Source organism: Camelina sativa, chromosome 10, assembly GCF_030686135.1.
Source record: "Camelina sativa cultivar CO46 ecotype springtype chromosome 10, ASM3068613v1".
Taxonomy (NCBI): Eukaryota; Viridiplantae; Streptophyta; class Magnoliopsida; order Brassicales; family Brassicaceae; genus Camelina; species Camelina sativa.
Window position 1 is genome coordinate 5,152,216 of NC_141889.1, and position 22,748 is coordinate 5,174,963.

Below are 22,748 nucleotides of genomic sequence, written 5' to 3' on the forward strand. Positions count from 1 at the left end.
GGTATTGTTCTAGCAGCAAACTCAGGAAGAGGGTGAAGATGCGGACTCCACAGTCCAGCCAACGGTAACTAGCCCTAGGCATAATAAACTGGATTCAGAGAACCGAACCGAACCGAATCGGAAAAAGAGCTTTGGGTCGGTTTTGGATCCTACTCAATAACCCAATGGATCTCAGTCGGACTACCCATGGATATCGGGTAAGAACCGAACCGAACCGCTATCCAATGGGTACCTTAATAAATTTATATGTATTATATATTTTAGATCCATTAGAAATAAAGCCCAATAGCCCATATAGTAATCTAGCCTAATGGTCCTAAACTTCTAATCTATACCCGATAAAGCCTTAAAAAAACACAATTTGTTAGCAAAACCCTAGTTATTGTCTCCTACTTAAGTACTTATAGTGTCTTCCTCATTTCTTCTTGCCGTCAACTTCTTTTCCATATCGCAGAGGCAGAGAGAACTAATCTCCTCCACGGCTCCACTGCTCCACACATCATCTCCTTTCATCGTCTTTGTTTCTCCACACATCACCGGTTCATCACACTAAGGTTCGACTTTTTTTCTTTTTCTTTGTCTTACACTTCTTCAGTTCTTCTTTTGTATTTGCTTGTCTTTGTTCTATTTTTAGCTCATTCTAGTTAACAGTCTTAGTCTCTTAGTCTTAGTCTCTTATTTAGAACAATAGTTTGTATGTTTGGTTTTGTTCTCTTAGTCTTAGACTCTTAGTCTATTTTTAGCTCCTTCTAGTGTCTTCTCTTAGTCTTTGTTCTTTCCTGTTTTGTAGATATAACAATAGTTTTGTATGTTTGGTTTTGGTAGATGGATAATTCGAAAACTGGAGTAGAGAACAAAGGTGAGAATGAACATGTGGAACTTTCTGAGTCAGATTCTGAGACTGAAGAGGAGTTAGTGTCACCAATACGACCAAGTCCTGCGAAAGAAAAGAAAAGGAAGGTGAATCCAGGAGTAAGCGATGCTCGTTCTCCTACTCTGCCAAATAAGCCTAGAGAAAGATCGGGTGTTTGGAAGCATTTTACTAGAGTGGTGGGGAACAATAACAAATGCAAATGTCATTACTGTGGTGCGTCTATGAGTTGTTTGGTCACTTCAAGAACATCAAATCTGAAGAAACATCTTCGTTTATCATGCAAGCAATACAAGATTTGGATGGCTGAACGAGGTAAACAACAAGCCATAACCCTTGATGGTCATTTGAAGTTAGCTAAGGTTTCTGAGTAAGTGTTTAGGGAGGCTACTAATGAAATGCTAGTGTTGGCTGAATTACCATTAGCATTTGTTGAGAGTTTGGCATGGCGTTACTCTGTGAGAAAGTCAACTTGTACCAACCTCATTCAAGACGAACAGCTACCAGGGATATTGTTCAAATGTATGTCACCAGAAAAGCATTAATGAAGAATGTGTTTCGGAAGACTAAGCAGAGGGTTTCTTTGACCACTGACATCTGGACTGCTCCTACAACAAGAGCAAGCTATATGGTGATAACATCTCACTTAATTAATGCATCTTGGAGATTAAGGAAGCTTATCATTGGGTTTAAGAACATCATTGACCACAAAGGATCAACAATTTGTACCATTTTACTGAATTGTATGGCAGATTGGGGTATTGAGAAGGTGTACACCATCACAGCGGACAATGCATCGGCCAACACATCAGCTTTAACAAAATTTGCGGAAAGATTTCAGGACTTGGGGAATGAAGCTTTGGTTCTAGGTGGCGAGTTGTTGCATATAAGGTGTGCAGCTCATATCATTAATTTGATTGTCAAAGAGGGGTTGCATGAAGTGCAGAGGAGTGTGGTTGCTATCAGAAATGGTGTCCAATATGTGAGATCATCTACAAACAGAATGATTTCTTTTGAGCAAAGGGTTGAGGTTGATAAGAATGTGACACGAGGTAGCTTGTCTTTGGATTGCAAAACAAGGTGGAACTCAACTTATTTGATGTTAACAAGAGCTCTCAAGTACAGAAAAGCATTTGATAGGATGGAGGCAGAAGACAAGTTGTACAACGACTATTTTCTTGAAATAGTGGATAAAGAGGGAACTCAAAGGATTGGACCTGTGACTACAACTGATTGGGAAGCGATAGATAGAATGGTGCAGTTTCTTCATATCTTTTATCACTCAACATTGGCCGTTTCTGCATCTACTTCTCTGAGTTCTCATAAGTGTTATGCTGAGATATGTACCATTGAGAAGAACTTGATCAGACTTGGTAATAGTCGAGATTTGGAGTTGCAGACAAAGGCAGAAGCTATGAAAGCTAAGTTTGATAAGTACTGGGACAGTATGAAGAACATCAACATGCTTCTGATTGTTGCAGTTGTCTTAGATCCTACCAAGAAAATGCAGTTTCCGCAACTTTGCTTTGATCAGATATATGGTAAGGGGAGTGCAGACGGTAAAGAGATGCATGCATCAGTGTTAACTTTGATGAAAAGATTGTTTGAGGGATATATCAATGGAGAGATTGATGAATCAGCTGCTCACACTCCAGGGACATCAGCTTCTCAGTCTCAAGGTCAGTCTACCAATCTGAGTGCACAAGAAAGCGAAAGGGATGATTTAGAGTTTCCTGATGTGATTCACGGTTATGAAAGAATGGACTTCGTGTATCGTGAGATGGTGCAGCAGAAAGGAATTTATGATGCTAGCAATGAGTTGGAGCTTTATCTAAAGGAATCTGGTGAAACTCCAAATCTGATGCTGGGAACAGAGTATGATGTGCTTGGCTGGTGGAGGCTCAATACTCCAAAGTTCCCATTCTCTCTGAAATAGCTAGAGATATACTTGCTATGCAAGTTTCATCTGTTGCCTCAGAGAGTGCTTTTAGCACTAGTGGCCGTATTCTAGACCTTTACCGGAGTTGTCTTACTCACAACACATTAGAAGTTATTATGTGCACTGAACAATGGCTTAAGTGTGAGATACATTTGATTGATAGGGGGTGGTCACTAATTCTGATTTACTAGCAGATATCGAGTTACAAGATAGGCTTCAGAAAGGTACATTCTGCATCAAATTCTTGTTCATTTTGTTGATTAACTATTATGATTCTTAACTCCTCATTTTTGTATCATTTGTAGAGTTTGACCTATGAGAATGTTAAAGGAGCAACAACCATCAGTACAACCTACAAGCATATGTACGTAATCTTTTGAACTCATCTTTATTTCAAATTTTCAATGGCTGTTTGTTGAATTCTTTTTTGACGTTGTCACACTGCCACTCTTTCTTTTTCTTTGAAGATCAAGGGCTTGAAGAAGTTTCAGGAACAACCGATCAAGTACTTGGAAAAGCTTGTAGAATGTACTCGTTTAAGTTTTAAGACTCTTATCTCTATATTTTTTGGAACTTCATAAACACAATATTATGTGTTTGGCGATTGTTTTGGCGATTGTCTTTTGTTGTTTTTCAAGGGTTGTACGGTTGTAGCGTATGGATGTGGCATGTGGGCACTTGAACATTATAATCTTTTTGGTTATTTTTGGTTTTTTGGTTGTTTGGATAATTTTACCCAAATATAACCGAACCAAAATTAATTCGGTTATTTATAGGTATTCTTTTGATGTGTCCGAACCAAACCGAACCCACATCTAACCGAACCGAACCGAACCGAACCGAACCGAAAACATTTCGGTTACCTTATGGATCTTAAGAGGATGGAACCGAAGAACCGAAAAAACCAAGAACCGAACCGATCCGAAGAACCGAATGCCCAGGCTGAACGGTAACCGAATCTCGGTTATGACTTACAAGGGCCAGTATGTTCTCTTCCCATGTTCTTTTCAGGTTATCGTTGCTTCATTGATGGCTCTTGAAAAGCCGACAATCCATTCGCAAGCGCTGGATGGTTTTGCACCCAGTTTCAGGATTCGACGCCAAGTAGGGGAGCTATTAATTTTCGACGGAGTCTTCTCCCTTACACACTGAAGTCGAAGCTTTCATTTGGGCTATGCGTTGCATGATCGAACATGATTACCGTAATGTGGCGTTCTACTCAGATTATTCTAATTTGGTGAAGATGGTGTCTTCGCCACATGACTGGCCGAGGTTCTCGACATAACTCGATGATATCAAGATGGATAGCGAGGAATTTTCTTCTTTTTCCTTATCTTTTATTTGTAAAAATGCAAATGTAAAAGCGGATCGTTTGGCATGCCATGCGTGCACATCTCTGCATAATGTTTTGTATGTAAACAATTTCCCTCCCATTGGCTCATCTGATCTAATATTTTGTTGACAAAAGAGAAAGATGTATATATTTTTGTAAGATTTTTTTATTTCAAAAGATTGGTTTTCAATATATATTTAATTAATTAATTAATGTTACTATTTTGTAAACTTCAAGACTTAATTTTGAGAATAATATAAAATTATAAATTGCTATTGGTTCATAATTAATTAGTTATCTTTAGGTGATAAAATATATATTTATAATTCACATTCATTTTTTTAATTTAGAGATACCTATATAATATAAAATATATATATTGATACATCTACTCAACTTTGTGTTATTTATTTCAATAAGTTGTAGTATCGACTTTAAATTTTGTATAAAGGTCGAGAAAACAAACTTTTCTTAGCAGAAACAATAATTTAAAAGAAGAGATAAACATTTTTAAAAGAAACGAAGCCGACACAATTGTCGTATTGGCACGACTTGTAATCCCCATTGAGGTATAAGCTGCCGTAATCGTTCGTGAATTTGTTTACGGATATGTGAATTTTTATATGCCGTCTACCATACATATATTGAAACTGTGCAAATGCTGTTTTTTTATTGCTCATCAAAGGCTGTTCGATCATTTGGATTCCACACAGACGTTAAATTTCAGTCTTAGTCAACAACAAAAAAAAAAAAATCTAATCAAAGATTTATTCGTAATTTGTATCTTAACTGAAATAATCAAGTGGTGTTAAAAAATAGAAATCAAATGTGTTTATAAAGCAATTATATACGTTCTGTCATAGTATAATGTGTTTATAAAGCAATCATATGTATTTTCATTTTCTCGTTTGTTTTAGATTAAATTTGTGATCTTAATCCTAACATCAATATAATATGCTTTATTTGAAAAGACAAATCGAAACAACATTACTCGTTAATTACTACCAATTTTTACGTGGTTAATGATTGTAAAAAGCCCATGGTAATAAGCATATATGTCTGAATACAGTATATGTGTGACTTATCCATATATAATATATAATTGAAATTGACAAAAGAATTGATTGGTAGACCATATCTCAGTGGCAATATGATAATTAAATAAATAAGTGTGATTAAACTACAGATCCCAAAACCCCTAAAATCATGCCTTTTGTGTTTTTTATTTGTTGTTTTGTCTTCTTATATAATATGTGATTTATTTAATTAAATATTAAATGATTTCTTTTGCAGTTTTTTCTCCACTCATTGAACTCTAATTACTTTCCTCGCCTATAAAGCAAAGAGCCAAAGACAACTGCTTTTGTGGATGGTAATTCACGGCTAAATAAATACTAATCCGTTACATCTTTATAAATTATAAGTCTATTTTTGCTTTTATTTGATCCAAAAAGATTAGATATCTCCAATAATGGTTAAAAATAAACTAAATTACAAATACCATTATATTAGAAAGTCTTGGGTCTCTATGTTACTCATTGCATTATATATTTACGTAATATCTATTTAAAAGATACATTATAAAAGTACATATTTATTGTTATTATTGTGGAAAAATGAAAAAAAAAATAATTCTACGGTTTAAAGTAAAATGTCTTATATATAAACCTTTTTCAAATGAATGAAAATAGTTTTCTCTTCTTATGAAATAGAACAAACTGGATGTCTAAAATTTTGCACTGCAAAACAAATCACCAAATCATGATATATAATGTATGTTTTACAATTTTAATCACGCAATACGAAAAAAAAAAAAGAACAAAAAAAAGAAGAAAATATTGGATCTTTCCCACATCTTCCAAATGCGTTGAAAAAACAGACCAATCTATCGATGTAGATGTTATTTTCACTATTTCTCAATAGTTTGTTGCAAAGACCATTCTTGTCTAGTTTTCGTTCATGCAAACTACGACTTCTTCATACATTCATAGTCTAGTCTTCACTATAAGACTTAGACCTCCATAACATCCTTAAAAGAATACGAGTATAAACCTTTAAACATACTTACTTACATGAACCATATATATATATATATAATATACATATACTTGCTTTTTTCGTTTTCTTTTTTGACATCATACCAAAAACTTGTTAAACTTTGGATCATCATGAGTTTATGATCTTTTCTAAAAATCAGGGTTATACTGGTTTGGTTATCAATGTAAATAAGTACTTCTTTTGTTTCAGAAATATTGATGTTTAGAAGCTTTTACATATTTTAAGAAAACAATGATTATTGAGTTTAAATATATATACTTTTTTGATTAAAGAGATATTATTTAATTTTAAACCAATAACAATTTAAAATTTTAAATATTTTTAATGATTACTTTTTGAAATTTATAAACCATCAATATTTGTAAGAAAAAAAATACCTAAAATCGAAAAAAGCAAGTTTTTGATCACGTGATGAAACACGTGACTAGTAAAACCCGTGGATCGGAATGATATTTGGAACAGGCCATGTTAGAAAGCCCAATTATTATGTGACTACAAGACAAAACTGTATGGAATTCTGATTTGGGTCGGTGGCCCACATGGCCTGTACGTGCCTGTTTCTCTCTCTCTTTCTCACACTGTCTAAAAACAGTAATTGTAAATATAGAAACTTTAAAATTAATTACTTAGAAATTAATAGTACTAATTTTAATCTAATAAATTGTGCTGACGCTTTGACCAGGAATTTTTATTACCAACATTTTAACTCTACATGAAAATATATTACTGATAAAAAAAAATTAGATACTGTATGTTATAAAATTAAAGATAACTGCATGATTTTCAAAGCTTTTGATATGTTCATCCACACAATCATTTTGATGTAATATTTTCAAATAATTCAGAAAATGAGCTCACCATAAATATATCATCAGGTAAGGTTCAAAGAGCTGCATGCATATCAAGTTCTTCTTGAGAAAGGAGACATGCAATGGAAACGTTACACACAATATCTAGTAAAATTGAACACTTAGTAAGAAATTAGTGTTGACAAATAATTTGCTAATTTTAAAATTCTAGATTTAAAAGTCGAGAAAGAATTCAGATTCGCACGTGGCACTGGGTGGGTCACACGTGGGAATGAATTTGATGAGAAAGTACAAAAGGGAGAAGACAAAGCGAGTCAGAGTCAACCTTAAAAATTCATGTACGTAATAACTAATTGTTAGGAATAAAATGCTCTTCTTGAATATTATTACATTGAATCAAACTTGTCCACTAGCTTTCCTACTTCACTAAACAAACTTGATTTCAAGAAAGAAAATAGAAAAAAGCAATCAAACTCGATTCATAAGTTGAATTGTTCGTTCCTTTCCTATTTGGCTATTTCGTATCAAAAAGAGTAGTTCCACTGATTATTGAAACTAAAATAGGTCATGAGTTGTTCCCTACAGACTTTTAGGTCCCATAGTGGCATGACTTATCGACATATGATCGATGATGCATTAAGTCCGATCAAGTCATTCTAGATCGACTTTTTCGATAATGTGGAACTATGGATTTGTATATACAAAATCAACCACAGAAAATTACAGCGTTTATATATTACTTTATTTATGTTTTTTTTGAATTTAATATATTTTTTTAAATGTTGATAACATATGTTTACAATTAGGAATATGATTGATATATATGAGTATACTGAGTTCAAATGTGACTTTGTGACTTTGAATCTGTAAAATAATCTGAGGAATAAATAAGGATATAAACACCATATACGGTTTGTTAATATTGTCTCAGAAAGAAAAAAATATTTGAAAAAGAATAGATGAAGTTAAATCAGTCCAAACACCGTTGGAGCACATTTCAAGTTCGTAGCCACACCTGAAGATGTACATTTTGGTTGGAGCATTATGTATTCCAAAATTACTTCAAGACATGACTTAGCTCATTTTGTTGCGGTTGTAGGCATATTTAATTATAAGTTTGTTCTTCTCTTGATCGTTTGAAGGAAGTCAAGTAGATGCTAAGGTTCCGAGGATGAATTGCAGTAGCGGGATGTGCTATACATACAGGTAGTTCTAATACAAGGTTAAAGGTTTCACAGTTTCATATTATGATTCTATCATTGACAAAATAATTACGTATAATTTTGTAACTGATACGTATACCCATTTTTATCCAAATAAGAATAAGTTGGAATGGACTAATTCAACTAAAAATTAATTGTTGCAATTTGGATAAAGATGCGCAAAGATTTATGTAGACAGAGTTAGGGACAGAGTCATCATCATGAGAAAACCAAGTCAAATTAAACTTCTAATTATTCTTAGATTTATTGCGACTAAAAGTTTGCTTTGTATTGCTTTCAAATGCAATCTGTGCTTTAGGATAGAGAAACAAAAGTTTAATTTAGCTTTCAAGTTGGTGTAACGTATAAGCTTCAACTTCACATTATCAGTGTTGCTATATATTATATAATATATATTAATTTTTAACTTTTTATCATTACTCAATAAATTAGTCATCTATCTTTTTGTGACAAAGGCAAATTGTAGGTGCTTTGAAATTTATACCGAGTCATGTTGGATGTTTTCGCAGAGCTATATTATTAATATTTATTTACATCCGTTCTTTTTTTTTTTTGACAACTATTTACATATATGCGTTCGAATATATTAAGGTTTACTCTTTTGTTTTTTGATAAAATGGTGACGAAGACTTGTTCAAAGCTATATATATTTGTCTTTGTGGAATCTTTTAGACTTGTTTGAGAATCAGAATGACTATACAATTATCGTTAGCTTAATAGCTTGTCGACTAGGTTTACTACCTCTCTCGGCTCTCGTACACAAAATTTGTCTATACTTTTGAAAGCTACTGTATCGTTCATATGAGTTTTACGTACGTACTTTTTTTCAACAAAATATGAGTTTACGTACGGAAGTGATTATATTTATAAATCGATATGATAACGTTTTATCATCAATTACTTAAATTAAAATTTAACGAGGGTTAGGTTAGTATTTATTCTAGTACGGTACGAATTTTTTTTGTTATCAATTACAAACAGTAACAACTACCTGTATTATAAATGTTATTCTCATTTCTGTGTACTCATACTTTTACTTCTTTAATTATTTAGATACTGCTAACGTTTTTTTCCTTTAAAATTATTTTATTGGTTTCTATCGTTTATCGAACAAATTAGGTAAAATAGTGAAAAAATCCTAAATGTCATATCATTTTAACTCCAGTTTACTAATTTTTAAACATAGAAAATATATGTTTTTAATAATATAGTAAAAGGCTTTCAATAAATTACATTGCGTTTATAATAGTACTAAATTACAAAATAAAGAGGTGAACATATTTGGAGAGGCCGGTGTGTGGAGCCAATGATATATATAGGCTTACTATAAACTTAAAACAAAAAATATTTTCACACGTGGGGGATTTTGGCACGTGAAACTGACCGTATCATGTTTTCTTAAGACAGCATTGGCCCCACGTGTTCAACCACTTGGTTACGCGCGCGCTGACACATCTGATCTATTGTTCGGCCAACGACGCGTCTTACTTGGAATTTTTTCATAAGTATTCTGGTATGACGTCACCCTATCGTAAGTACCGAGGTGTCAAACGAAGTCATGAAGTCGATTGGACAAACAACATATATATATTAGTTACAGTTTCACCCTCTTTTTCTTTATTCAATAATTATATTTACTATTTAACATCATTAGTCGGATTGTACAAACATATTTGTCATTTGGTGCTATTTTTTGAGATTTATAATAATAGTTAAGCTCTAAGTAAAATATCATAAAACAGGAAAAATTATTGATTTTCTTCACCTAACGTAAGTTTTTGTATTTGAACTTTATGATTATGGAGAAGACATGCCGGTTGACCTATTTCGTCTTGGTGGTTAAGACAGATTGTCTTATACATATATAGATAGGACATATAGAGGTAGTTAAGGCCGCTTACGTCAACAAAAATAATCATACAAGGACTTTTCGGTTCCAGTACATCAATTCATATAATATATGTTGATTATAAACCACAATAAATTTCAATAACACACACTATTTCTAAAATAGGCCGCTTAAGTTTTTCCCTTTACAAGTAAATACTATTTCTAAAATAGTTGTGTTGATAATTAATAATACGGTTGAAGCTTTTGTGTTTCGATTTGTCTTACTCTCTCTTTCACTCGTTGGTATGAAAATTTAAACAATAATATAAAAAACCAAGGTATAAGGAAAATATGGAATTTTCAGAAAAATCTTGAGTCATGGAATGAAAATGATCATGGACCGATCAAAAATAGAGTAATTCGATCGACATATAGGTTCGAACATTGGTTAATAATGGGTTCAAGCAGTAGACACGCAACGATTTGATTTGTTCCGTTGTACAACTAACATTCAGAGGATTAATATGAAATTTATCTCCTTGTAGATAGCCTAACACAAACGAGAGTGCTTCTAGCTAGCTATGTTCATTTCTATTAGAGAATTACCGACACGTTTGGAAATTATATCTTTTATATATGGGATAAAGTCAGTATGATTGCATATGAAGTTGAATCATGGAGGCCTAAATAAAGGAGTTAAATCATTGTGAGGATCAGTTAATGACAACTTGTATTAATAAAATACACTAATTGCTGACTTAATCAACTAACTTATTAGTTTTTAAATGACATTATTACACCTCAAGGACCCTTAACCAGTGTTGCCGTCGACCAGAAGAAATAAGTTTCCAAGTTTTTCTATAAAGAGAGAGTTACTATTTCTCACATTAATTATCACTATAAATTATGGAATAAGAAATATACTAATAGAAAATTCAGATGTCTGAATGATTGTTACCGTCTTGATCGCTTTATGAGTAAGATAATTTATTTTATATTGTTATTGTAGAAACTAGAAAGTAACATTTGTGGTTATCCCTTCTTTTATTGACAACAGTATTGCTATAGCCTATAGTTGACAAGTTTCTTTTTGAGTTGCAGAATGTGAAACCATTTGTATAGAATTCAGTGTATATATGTACTAACTAAAACATAGAAAACTTGTACGTCTTTGGACTTCGTTTCTTTGCAAAATACACACGTACGTACTTTACAGATATGAATTATATCATTTTGGTCTATTAACATAATTATATCATTTTGGTCTATTAACATATTGATCATACTATCAATTATAAAAAAAAAACACATATGATTCATAATTCAACGTCTACGTTATTTTTCCAAGCCCTAAAATTTTAGAGTGACTAATGTCGATCGATTTTATTCATTGGGCCAAGGAGCTCATAGCTTATTTTGGCATTCTTTGACATATATTGCACAAGAATAGTGCATGGGCCTCGACCAAGATGTAATGTTAAGTTTTGACATTATAAGGATTAAGGATCGACAAAAAACACAAGTAATTTCTGTCGACGGATCCATCTCAATCCTTATACATTATTATACCCTCCGTAAGGAAATCGTTTCACGAGACATAATATCGGTATGGGTGAAAACTAAAAGCTCAGTTGACAAATTCGCTATTAATCCATTGATTTTGAAAGATGGTTTTAAAAGAGATGTATCATGCATCATGCACAACACATTCTTCATTGCATCTCTCAATAAAAGGAATCTAGAGATCATTTGAGGTCGAACTGTAAACTCATTTTTCCTCTTAAATTAGATAAGTTTCTGCATTTTCAATATAGTAGATAATTACAAACTTGTCACTAATTGTCCAACAAACCTATGAGTGACTCTAGATATTGCTAACAATTGACTATATTTAATATTTATGTATCTTTCTACGTGTATGGCACACTATAAAGTTTCCATCATTGCTTCTTCTTTTTAACAATACACAAAAATTATAAAATCAAACAAAATGAAGAAAGAGGAAAGTCAAGAGAAGGAAGAGCTACATGTTTACACGATTCATTATTGTGTCAAACGTGATTTCGATCTGAACAAACTGTTTTTCTACGATGAAGGAGAATTTAACCTTGATCTTACAACTGGAGAAGAAGAAGTTGTACTCCAGATGTTGAGGATTTACTTTCCAAATTTCTTCTAAATTCAGATAATTTTTATTGTATTGTTGTTACAAGTTATTTTGGTAATAAAAAATATGTGAAATATAATTTCACATTTCTATCTTTTACTAGTACAATATTTATTTTATTTCATACAAGTTCATTTTAGATTTTAGTTAAAGCATTATAAAGCTGTTTTGAAAATTTTTTCATTATTTTGAATTGTTCTCTTCACTTGTACGTAGTATCATTGACCAAATGGCTATAATAAACAAAACACGATACTTGTAGCATTTGAATAATTTTAGAACAAAACTTATTTCAGAAAAATAAACCCATAAAAACTGATAAATAGAAAAACCCCCAACAAAGAGTCCAAAAATTTAAATACATAAACTCATGAAGACGATAATGCTAGAGTATCCATGACGTTTTGGACAAGCGAAACATCACAACTTATTTGAAGAGGAAGACGATTTTCCCTATCAAGTGTAGATTTTTTCATATGTGGGATTTTATATTTGTTTGATCCTCCAATTTTCATGATCTCTTTCATGCATAATTGGAGAGTCAAAAAAATATAATTTACCTTTTTTGTTGGATATTCTTCAAATGATTCCTCCACAGCATGAATAAGATCTTCTACGGTTTTGGGGCATGTCTTGTGTTGCAGTGACTGAATGGCACTAAAAAATCCAAGATCTAAAATATTTAGATCCGGTGAATTGGAAGGTTGACACATCAGACGTATATCAAAACCATTTTTAGAAGCAGCTTCTTGAAATTCTTTATCGTCACACTCAACATGTGTTCTTGCATTGTCTTGTTGGATGAAAATAGTCTTCCCTCGATCTTCAATTGGCCATCTTTCATAAATTATCGGAATGACTTTTTCAATCAAACATGCTTTGATATCTTCTCTTTTCACAGAATTTGAAGCTTTTACCTCTAGAGTTCCAGCATCTCTATTCTTGCTTCGCCTCTTAGCAGGTTCCATAGTAACAAAAGGAAACACTCCTATTTTTCCAGAAAATGTCTCGTTTCCTTCTTCGTCAAATATCGGTCGAGTCATCACTGCTAGAAACATAACTTTTCCAATATAATTCTTACTTTGACATGTGCGATGTGGCACTTCTTCCTCGGGAAGTAAATAATACTTCTCTGTTTTCTTCGTCATATAAAACCATTTTTCATCAATATGTACAATATTGTACATATCAACAAATTTTGGTCCATGAATCAAAGTATCTTTCTCCAACATCGAGACACAAAACTTCAGCCTAACTTTCATATTCTCATCCTTTAAACTTGGTTTAATGGCATTTGTATGACGTCAAATTGTACCTTCTTTGACATGCCTATGCAATGTTGACTGAGCAATACCCAAACCCATTGAAAGCGATCGAAGTGTTGTTCTCTTGTGAAATGGAATCTCCTGCACTTGATCCAAATCAAGCGTGATTCTCTTCCGGCCACAACGTCCTGATTTTTTGTGGGAGACATTAACTTCTTCACCATTAGACGTATCTTTTGCTTGTTTCCAAATTCGTTGCACTGTTCGAATAGAAACAAAAAATAATTCAGAAACTTCTCGAGTAGTAAACTTTTTTAATTTCCCATCTTGACTTCTCTCTAACAGAGCATTATATATCGCCCGCCGTTCTGTGTTTGAAAGATTTCTATTGGTTCCATGCATTAGCTTCACTCCATCCATCTCTGTAGTTTAATTTAAAAAATTAAGAAATTAAAGCATTAAAAATACTACAGCATTTTCAAGTACCAACTTTTGTTTACACGTACCATAGAAATATTTTAAATACACGGAGTAGTAAAATTTCTCTTTACGTATACATGGAGTAGTAAACGACAAAATTTCACAAATACAATGACAAAACAAAACAAAATTAATTTAAATCCTGAAAATTAATACCTGGATCTATTTCAGGAAGAGATTCGTTGGAGGCTATTGGATTATTGACGATTGCAATATCATCACCTTCAGTATTGGAGAATTCCTCATTGATTGGGGTTTGATTAAGATCAAACAAAAACTCATTTTCACTGGCTATACAAAGAAGATTCAGATCTAAAGTAGAATTCATGATGAATGAAATTGTGATTCATGTCCTTTCGTTTTACGGATATATATACAAGCATCATTAGTGATCACTAGTTTCAGATTTGGCTCCAATACTAATTTTAATTTTTGTTTTGGCTCCATATTCAAATTTTTAGAAGAATTTTAACAACAAAATCTTCGTTGTTATGTGTATTAATTCATTTGCATATCAAAAACACATAATTTTGACTATAACTGCATGCAAACTTGTGCACTTATGAAATTATTAAGAATAAAGAAGATTGGGATCAGCAGCAATATTTGACTAAATAATGATTAGTCACTATTTATATTTATTACAGTGAATATGAAGAAACAAAACGGGAGGTTACAATAGTCTTTACACAAACCTCCTTAATTTGTGTGAAATTTATAAAACGACAGGTATTCAGGATCGGAAGGAGTAATATGCATTTAGTATGAATAAATTTTGACTGAAAATTGTTTTTGTTAAATAGAATAATGTGAATAATCATCATGTAAAAAGAGCATTATTTTTCCTCATAAATCTTGATAGTGGAGCGCAATATGCATATATTTATATATATATATATATATACAAGGAGCACATATGTAAATCTATATCATTGAGGCTTATGACTTAGAAACGTCGAGTCCGATTGACAAAGTCAATCTCCCAATATCAAGCACTTTCTATAATGTAGCCCATATATATCTTAAAGAAAATCAAATGAATCTCATGATTACAATGTTTGAAATCACTGAAGAAAAAAAAAGTTTAGAGTCGGATCAATTGTAGACTGCGGTCTGCGAAGTTCCGAATTAAACGAGTTTTGGTAAGCAAAATCTATCTTATGTAACCATATAACTTCTTCAATAGAAATATATCGTTTCTGTTGACAAAGAGATAAAAAAATGAAATGAAGCAATCTATATTTCCTAATTGTTTTTTACGTGTGTGTTTGCCATGTAATTGTTCATCGTTTATGTTCGAAGGTATAAAATATTCTTATCGTCGTAGTAAACAATTACAGCTTCGTATCATCAAAATTTTTTTGTTTTACTTTCTACTTTACTCTACTTTATATATAGGCTATATATACTGATAATTAGCTTATATGATCATATGATTGAAGGTTAAACATGATGGCATGTTTACAAACTACTTAACCCTCGACGATCTAATATGCATTTATCAAGAACCGGCACTTACCATTATGCGGTTTAATTTAACGAACAGATAAAAATCTATCGATCTAATCATTTATAGTCGTTGGATTGATTCGATCTAGTAGGTTATGAATGATAATGGAGCATGAGGTTCTTGTACAGACGTTAAATCAAAGGAGGGTAAGTGGCTGCTTTGTCTAAAGATTCACACTGTCTCTTTGTTCTTTCTTTTTTCGATTACGACACAAACCGATCTTTCACTAACGCTGTTATTAGTACGGTCGTCCACTGATTTAACATTTTTAGGTTTAGTGTAATTCCATTCGACCCTCAACTAAATACATAGTTTTCAAGTAGTCATTATTTTCATGTCTGATAAATAAAGTAGAAAAATATATATAGGAAAATTTAAAAGCTAAAGCTGAACAACGTTTTTATGTGTAATCTAAAAAAAAATTATAATATGAATTTAGTGAAACTATATAACAAGTGAAGCCACTAAAATTGGACATCTTTTTTAGTGATCTCATAATATATTATAATATGAATTTAATAGATGAACAAAAAAAAACTTTTTAAACTGAGTTGTTACTCACACACATTTAATTAAATAACTGGATTGGCTAACCCATTCAAGGTACAGAGTTTACAAAGAAATCAACAACATCCTAATTATAGTGGTACGAATTAAACAAACAATCTGCACTTGAAGTCTTGATCCAAAAAAGTGAAAACTAACGAAATACCTCCTGAAGAAGTCTAAAAACTCTGTACAAGGCACTCATGGCACAAAGTACGCTTATCTTTAAGTTATCTTTGTAGCTTTGAGGGTAACTAATGGCACGATTAGATGGTGAGTTAAGGTGCAATATACGATGAGATGTCAGGAAAACGACAAAAACCTTGCCCAAAAAAAGAGAGAGACAAAGGAAAAGTTAAAGAAAGGCACCTTACGATTAAGACACTCGAGCTTACACTAAAACACAAATCCAAAAAGCTTTAGATAAGATCCAAAGATGAATCCACCTAAGAGGCTTTACCAAATTACTATGCATGGCGTAATACTGCAACTTACACGTCTATTTTTGTATGTCCAGTCTTCTTGTTATATACATGTCGTTGTTACAAATGACTTACTCAGATAGTAATACATTGGTAGAAATGAAACTATTTCATATATTTCTTCTCATATTAATTATCATCAATTAAACATCTGACTTTTGTTGGTTTGAGTACAGGGTTAAAATCTCGAACATAAAACACTAATGTGTAGTCATCCACTTTCAAAAGATATATATGGAGATAGGGAAGCATATATATATATATATATATATATATATATGCAAAGTTAAATATGATATGATCCAACTCTCTGAAAAAGTTATAAAATAGGTCGTCAAATTGTAATTTAAGCATATCTATATGCTTGAAGCTTGATTGTGGAAGAAACAGATAGTCTGATAAAAATTTGAAAAGTGGAGTGTGGAGACCACAATTCTTTTTGGGAACACTGCTCAATATTGCTACTGCGGCTTAAGTGGTAAAGACCTACCCCTCCCTACTGTTTCTTTCCCCTTTTCATGCTTCTGGTGGGCTCAACAATGAGAACCCATGGGTCCAAAACTTTTTTTCGAGATTCTCTTCTCTGGTTCTCAATTCTCATCCCCAAGTCTAATCCACCCCTCCATCGCAATTATTGGCCACTTAATAATTTCTCTATTCGCAAGCTATAATATATTAGCGTTTAAACATTATCTTGGCAAGTTTTATCGTTTGATTTTCTTATAGATTATGTTTATGCAATCATGAACATGATTCAATGGTTCGGCGTTATTAAAAAAATCATAAGTATTGTTTTCTCTTTTGTCAAATCATAGGTATTGTCTTTAACTTTTGTTTTTGAGGTGAAATACTGTTAAAAGTAAAAAAAATTACCTACTAGTATTTGTCAACTTCATTTCAACTAAGAACAAATCAATCATCATGAGTAATGAGTAAAATTGTTTCACGATCGAACAAATCATCATGAGTCAGCTCCTGAAACTAATCTAAAACATTTAGGGTTTGAACGGTAACTGCGATCATGGCGGTCAAATGCATATGCGGTCTGAACCGCTCTATTTTTAAGGTGGACTACAGACCGCTGCGGACCAACTCGATTTGTATGCAAAAGCGGTTTACAGTTGGTCCGTTGCGGTTTTGTTTATGTTTTATTTGGACCGTACTATTACGGACTACATTTGCTGAATGATAAATAAAAAACGGTCCAGTCCGCAGACGGATTTGTCCACCCCAACCACTGCAACCATTCACACCATTATACGTGTAGTTCTTAAACTGATCAATATAACTCATTTGAATATCAAGAAGGAACTGAATTTAAAAGTGTATTTTTAGATGCAACTAAAACATGCACATTCATGAGATATCAAATTGTTGTCGTTTTTTTGCTCTTTTTTACAAAAGTAAAATCTAAAGATAAAAAAAAAACTGTAATAAGAAAGAAAGATAGAGAGAGAAGGGCAAAATAGGAAAGATTTACGGACGCTTTCTGTGACCTGTCGGGGAATAGATGTCTGTCTACACACACGATACATCATCATCATTCATACATGTATGTATAAAACAATTTACCAAAATATAAAAAAACATGTTCTTTAAACAAACATTTTATAATCTATTTATTTGGTGGAAACAAACATTTTTAAATCTTAAGAGCAAACGATTAGTGTTTAAAGTTTAAACCCTTCCCCAAAGAGGAAACAAATACACTTCTAATGATACAGATTATAAAAAATATAAAATTATGTGAACTTTTGTCTACTTTTTGGAAAATACGATTACTGCCAAATTTTAAAAACAAAAAAAAAGGACGATAAAGTAAAAAAATAAAGCTCTCAATCTCATCACCTTTTTTGTTTTTAATTATTTCTCCCACAAAATACACCTTACAATTGATCTCAACTTCAGAATTTTTTGTTTCCCATTTCTCTCAAGAAAGTGTTTTGTTGTAATCACTAAGTACTTCAAAAGTTTCTTCTCAACATACTTATTTGAAAGAAAAAAAAAAATACTTATGTCTGAATCTGTAGTAGCAGCAGAGCATGATTACATAGGTTTGTCAGAGTTTCCTACCATGGAAACAGCAACAACAACAATGTCTGACAAAACCAAAACCAGAGACAATAACAACGACGGTCTGAATTTCAAGGCAACCGAGCTGAGACTCGGTTTACCCGGTTCTGAGTCACCGGAGCGAGTCGACACAAGATTCTTGTCTCTCAACAAGACTAGCTGTCCTGTGTCAGGTGCCAAAAGGGTGTTCTCTGACGCCATTAATGAGTCTAACAAATGGGTCTTCTCTCCTGGATCCACTACTGCTACTGGTGATGCTGGCTCCGGTTCTGGTCCTGGTAGCTCCGTTGTGAAAGATGGTAAGTCGACTACTTTTTCTAAACCGGCTGTTCCGGTTAAGGAGAAGAAGAACTCTGCAACAGCTCCAGCTTCAAAGTAAGCTTCTTCTTTTTTCCATTTGCTCTGTTTTAGATCTTTCTCAGATATGTAAAAACATAGAAAGCTTTTATGAAAAGAGGTTCTTGATGGTGTTTGTTTTTTTGATTGAGCAGAGCACAAGTGGTGGGTTGGCCACCAATTAGATCATTCAGGAAGAACTCAATGGCTTCTTCTCAATCTCAGAAACCAGGAAATAACTCAGAGACAGAAGATGCAGAGGCTAAGTCTGGACCAGAACAACAACCTTGCTTGTATGTCAAAGTGAGTATGGAAGGTGCTCCTTACTTGAGAAAAATCGATCTCAAAACTTACAAGAGCTACCTTGAGCTCTCTTCTGCTCTTGAGAAGATGTTTAGCTGCTTCACCATAGGTAACGTTTTCTAGTCCTCTCCTTCTTTGAGGTAAATACTGTGACTGAGTTAGTGTGTAACTGTTTTCTTTTGGGTGTTTCTTTGGATTTTTCAGGTCAGTTTGGGTCTCATGGAGGGTGCGGCAGAGATGGGTTAAACGAGAGTCGCTTGACTGATCTCTTGCGTGGTTCTGAGTATGTTGTTACCTATGAAGATAAAGACAGTGACTGGATGCTGGTCGGTGATGTCCCTTGGGAGTAAGTCTTTGATTTCTAATTTTAAGTACTCAAATCTCAACCGCTTGATTGTTGTATACTATCATCAAGTATTATATCATATCTAATGATCTGAGCATGCTTCAAGCTTAACAGAAGAATATAGTTCAGTGAAGCTCTCTTACTGTCTTTTTCTCTGTGCAGAATGTTTATATGCTCCTGCAAGAAGCTGAAGATCATGAAGAGCTCTGAGGCTATTGGCTTAGGTTAGTCTTTCTTCTCTAAACTCTCTACTTTTACGCAGATCAATCTGTTCTACACCCATGTGGTCGGTTTTAAGATGTATTAGGTGGTCCATTTTGAACTAAGACCGCCTTCTAAACTTTCATAATTCTTGCTGGATTCTCTATGGTCCTTTGCAAGCTCTTAAACACTAGGAACTTACTACTGCACGATATGAAGAAACTGTAACGTACACCATGTTTCTAACAGAAATCTTTTCTGTTTCTTTTATGCAGCTCCAAGGGTGATGGAGAAGTGCAGAAGCCGGAACTAAGAAATTCCCTTTTATGTGATAATATGTTTGAAAAAAATATGTTTTTAAGAAATGTAATAGCCATTTTGTTTTGAAGTATTTTTTGTGCTTTGTGTGCTAGGAGTGATCTTTCTTAAAACAGCCTCTACTAAGCTCTTAATAAGGCTTCTTCCTCTTCTGTCTCTAATCAATCTAATGGATCATATGGGTTTGTATATGTGTGTTTGCCAAGGAAGACTTCATAATTCATATGTATAAAAAGGTTGGTAGTGTGTAAACCCGGTAACGTACTCAATGTTATATCTACCCGGCTTGGTTTTTTTGTTAACCAATGGGAAACCAAATGAGCGCATCTCAGCGATGCAAAGAGCAAACCTTAGTAAGAAAATATTTACTACATATAGTTTTCATGGAGTTATATACTATATAGATCTTCGGATAGAGCTATTGCATTCAAACAAAATGATCGGATCATATTATTACCAAACATACACAACGGGTTCAAAAGACACACACCACTTACTAGCGTTTCCACATTTTCATATATTTTATCTATACTACCGAACCTAATCCTCAGATTCCTTCTCTTTACGACTTCTATGTACAGGGATTATGTCTCAATTCTTCTGAAAACTCCAGCTTCTCTTGCTGAGGTTGTTCATTAACCAGCCAAAGTCGAGTAAATTTTGCCCGTATTGTATCTTCACAAGGTAGCTTCTGTAGGGTATTAGTATGCTCTTTAGACCTGAGAGAATTTCACATAGATGGTTTCAACTTTCAAGATATATTCTCAAATGTAGACTGCAATTATTAGACATCACAACTAACACCAATAACGGCAGATATGAAATAATCCTACATTTTCTAGTGTTCACACCACTTAACTACATCTAGAGACATTAGATAGAGTACTGAACCACATGGATATAATAGCATACTGACCAAATGAGACTACAGTCTACAGCCAATCAACTTATGACTTAGAACCAAGGCATGTGACAGAGAGAAACATAAAGACATTGCAGTTTACCTGTTATGCACATCGTTTTGTAAAAGTGAGCAACTTGAGCATCTCCCCTTGTAACTACGCGCTTGTTTGATTCCAAACACTCAAGAAACGCCATGTCAGCTTTTAGCAACTCTGCCTGGTCATGAGTATCATAACCAATATCATGGCAATAACAGCAATGATCTAACCAGTCAATAGGTCTCTGATCCCAAACCATGGAACCCCCATCTTTCCCACTAGACCAGTTAGGTCCACAATAATGTCCGTATCTCGGAAAAAGCTGTGAGAGAAACGCCCTCGTTCCTGTGTGCCAGGGAACCTTCGAAACATAAGGTCTAAACCGATAAACAGTATTCACAGCGTTCGATCTAGAGGACCTTCGAGAAAGGGCATGCCTTTTTAACCCTCTATTTATAGTAGTAGGTTTCTGCTTTCCATCAGCAGCATTTGCAGCCCAAGGAAGTGCTGAACTAAAGGACCAGGTCCATATTTTGATATCAAACAATCCTTTCCCTTGCTTTGGCTGTTCCAGGATAGACATTGTCGATTTCCCTTGCTCTGGCTGTTCCAGGATAGACATTGTTGCTTTCCTTTGCTCTGGCTGTTCCACAAGAGATGTTGTCGATGTCACGGTTTCAATCATAGGTACATCCTTCTTCGAGGTGATGCTGCCAAACCAGGAAATACCAGGCAACCCAAAATTCATCTGTAAACAACAAAACAAGCATACAATGACTTCAGCAACCAAGTATCAACTGTTCACAAGATCTGTCTATATTAATCTATAGTTCCAAGTAAAACAAGATTTTGGTTATGCAACTCCCTAAACACCGAACTTTCTAGAGCCATGCAAAGTGATCCAGAACACAAAGACAAGTTTTTTTTTTTTTTTTTCTTCTCAAAATTGACATTGCTTAATTTAGATAGAGGAATAAACATTGGTATGTCAAGATCAGGCAAAGAGAGCAGTTTTAGACCAAGTCGATCTCAATACACCGACATATCATGGCTTATGATTCAAACCCATAAAAAAAAAAACAGAATTCAAACGATTCGAATAAAAAGTTTCTAAATTGAGAAAGATCACTTCTCTCATAACCAAGAAACCTAGAATTCACTAGTAAATAACATTATATCGGATCTCGAGAAAGCTAAATAACACAAAAGGATAATTCGAGATTGGAATGTTCACGAACCTCTTGGCTCTTCTGCAGGAGAGGGAAATTAACAGAGAGAGACGCTGCGAGAAGAAGAAGAAGAAGAAGAAGACAGACAGAGGTTTTTGATTTTTTCCTTAAAGCAAATGACAACCTCGGAAACGCTTACTCTATCCCTACCCATCCCTAACTTTTATTGGGCTTCAAAATTAAGTGGGACGACCTAACTTTTTTTATTTTAGATGAGAACTTTTTTGTAGTTGTGATAAATCAAAGTTTAACTAATTAACAATTAGCCATATTGTGTTGTTATAACTTTAGTATTGTTATTATATAGACTTATAGTATTTTACTATATTTTAACTAATTAAACTTTTTTTTTTGTTTAAGATTAAAGACTTAAAGTTAAATATACTATGTTAGATTTTTTTTCTTCACTTTTTAGCATTTCTATACAAAATAAAAATAAAATTAATTATTAAAAAAAGAGTTTAGGGCAAATTTTTTTTGTTAATTTT

General features: G+C 33.3%; 4 protein-coding genes across 4 annotated transcripts; 2 read left to right on the forward strand and 2 right to left on the reverse strand.

The window, feature by feature from the left end:
• Positions 1-427: 427 nt before the first annotated feature.
• LOC147935818 (zinc finger BED domain-containing protein RICESLEEPER 2-like) lies at positions 428-3,522 on the forward strand. Its single transcript, XM_087470550.1, has 4 exons — positions 428-554; positions 826-3,034; positions 3,116-3,174; positions 3,278-3,522. The coding sequence occupies exon 2, from the start codon at positions 1,317-1,319 to the stop codon at positions 2,805-2,807; it is 1,491 nt and encodes a 496-aa protein (XP_087326676.1). The 5' UTR covers positions 428-554; positions 826-1,316; the 3' UTR covers positions 2,808-3,034; positions 3,116-3,174; positions 3,278-3,522.
• A 9,076-nt stretch (positions 3,523-12,598) lies between these two features.
• On the reverse strand, positions 12,599-13,873 carry LOC147935819 (uncharacterized). Its single transcript, XM_087470295.1, has one exon. The coding sequence runs from the start codon at positions 13,490-13,492 to the stop codon at positions 12,599-12,601; it is 894 nt and encodes a 297-aa protein (XP_087326421.1). The 5' UTR covers positions 13,493-13,873.
• Positions 13,874-18,049: 4,176 nt separating this feature from the next.
• On the forward strand, positions 18,050-20,342 carry LOC104717289 (auxin-responsive protein IAA27). The gene is made up of 5 exons (XM_010434837.3): positions 18,050-18,961; positions 19,078-19,334; positions 19,430-19,571; positions 19,734-19,795; positions 20,048-20,342. The coding sequence occupies exons 1-5, from the start codon at positions 18,528-18,530 to the stop codon at positions 20,083-20,085; spliced, it is 933 nt and encodes a 310-aa protein (XP_010433139.1). The 5' UTR covers positions 18,050-18,527; the 3' UTR covers positions 20,086-20,342.
• A 174-nt stretch (positions 20,343-20,516) lies between these two features.
• On the reverse strand, positions 20,517-22,513 carry LOC104717290 (uncharacterized). The gene is made up of 3 exons (XM_010434838.3): positions 22,270-22,513; positions 21,095-21,779; positions 20,517-20,809 (listed from the first exon to the last, which is right to left on the reverse strand). The coding sequence occupies exons 2-3, from the start codon at positions 21,777-21,779 to the stop codon at positions 20,682-20,684; spliced, it is 813 nt and encodes a 270-aa protein (XP_010433140.1). The 5' UTR covers positions 22,270-22,513; the 3' UTR covers positions 20,517-20,681.
• Between the last annotated feature and the right edge of the window lie 235 nt (positions 22,514-22,748).

Bases quoted from the DNA above. Each gene is read 5' to 3' on its own strand.
- LOC104717289 (XM_010434837.3), top strand. From the start codon at position 18,528: ATGTCTGAATCTGTAGTAGCAGCAGAGCATGATTACATAGGTTTGTCA. The intron at 18,962-19,077 runs GTAAGCTTCTTC...TTGATTGAGCAG, and splicing joins GCAACAGCTCCAGCTTCAAA to AGCACAAGTGGTGGGTTGGC. The intron at 19,796-20,047 runs GTTAGTCTTTCT...TCTTTTATGCAG, and splicing joins CTCTGAGGCTATTGGCTTAG to CTCCAAGGGTGATGGAGAAG.
- LOC104717290 (XM_010434838.3), bottom strand. From the start codon at position 21,779: ATGAATTTTGGGTTGCCTGGTATTTCCTGGTTTGGCAGCATCACCTCG. The intron at 20,810-21,094 runs GTAAACTGCAAT...AAATTCTCTCAG, and splicing joins CAAAACGATGTGCATAACAG to GTCTAAAGAGCATACTAATA.
- LOC147935818 (XM_087470550.1), top strand. From the start codon at position 1,317: ATGGCGTTACTCTGTGAGAAAGTCAACTTGTACCAACCTCATTCAAGA.
- LOC147935819 (XM_087470295.1), bottom strand. From the start codon at position 13,492: ATGAAAGTTAGGCTGAAGTTTTGTGTCTCGATGTTGGAGAAAGATACT.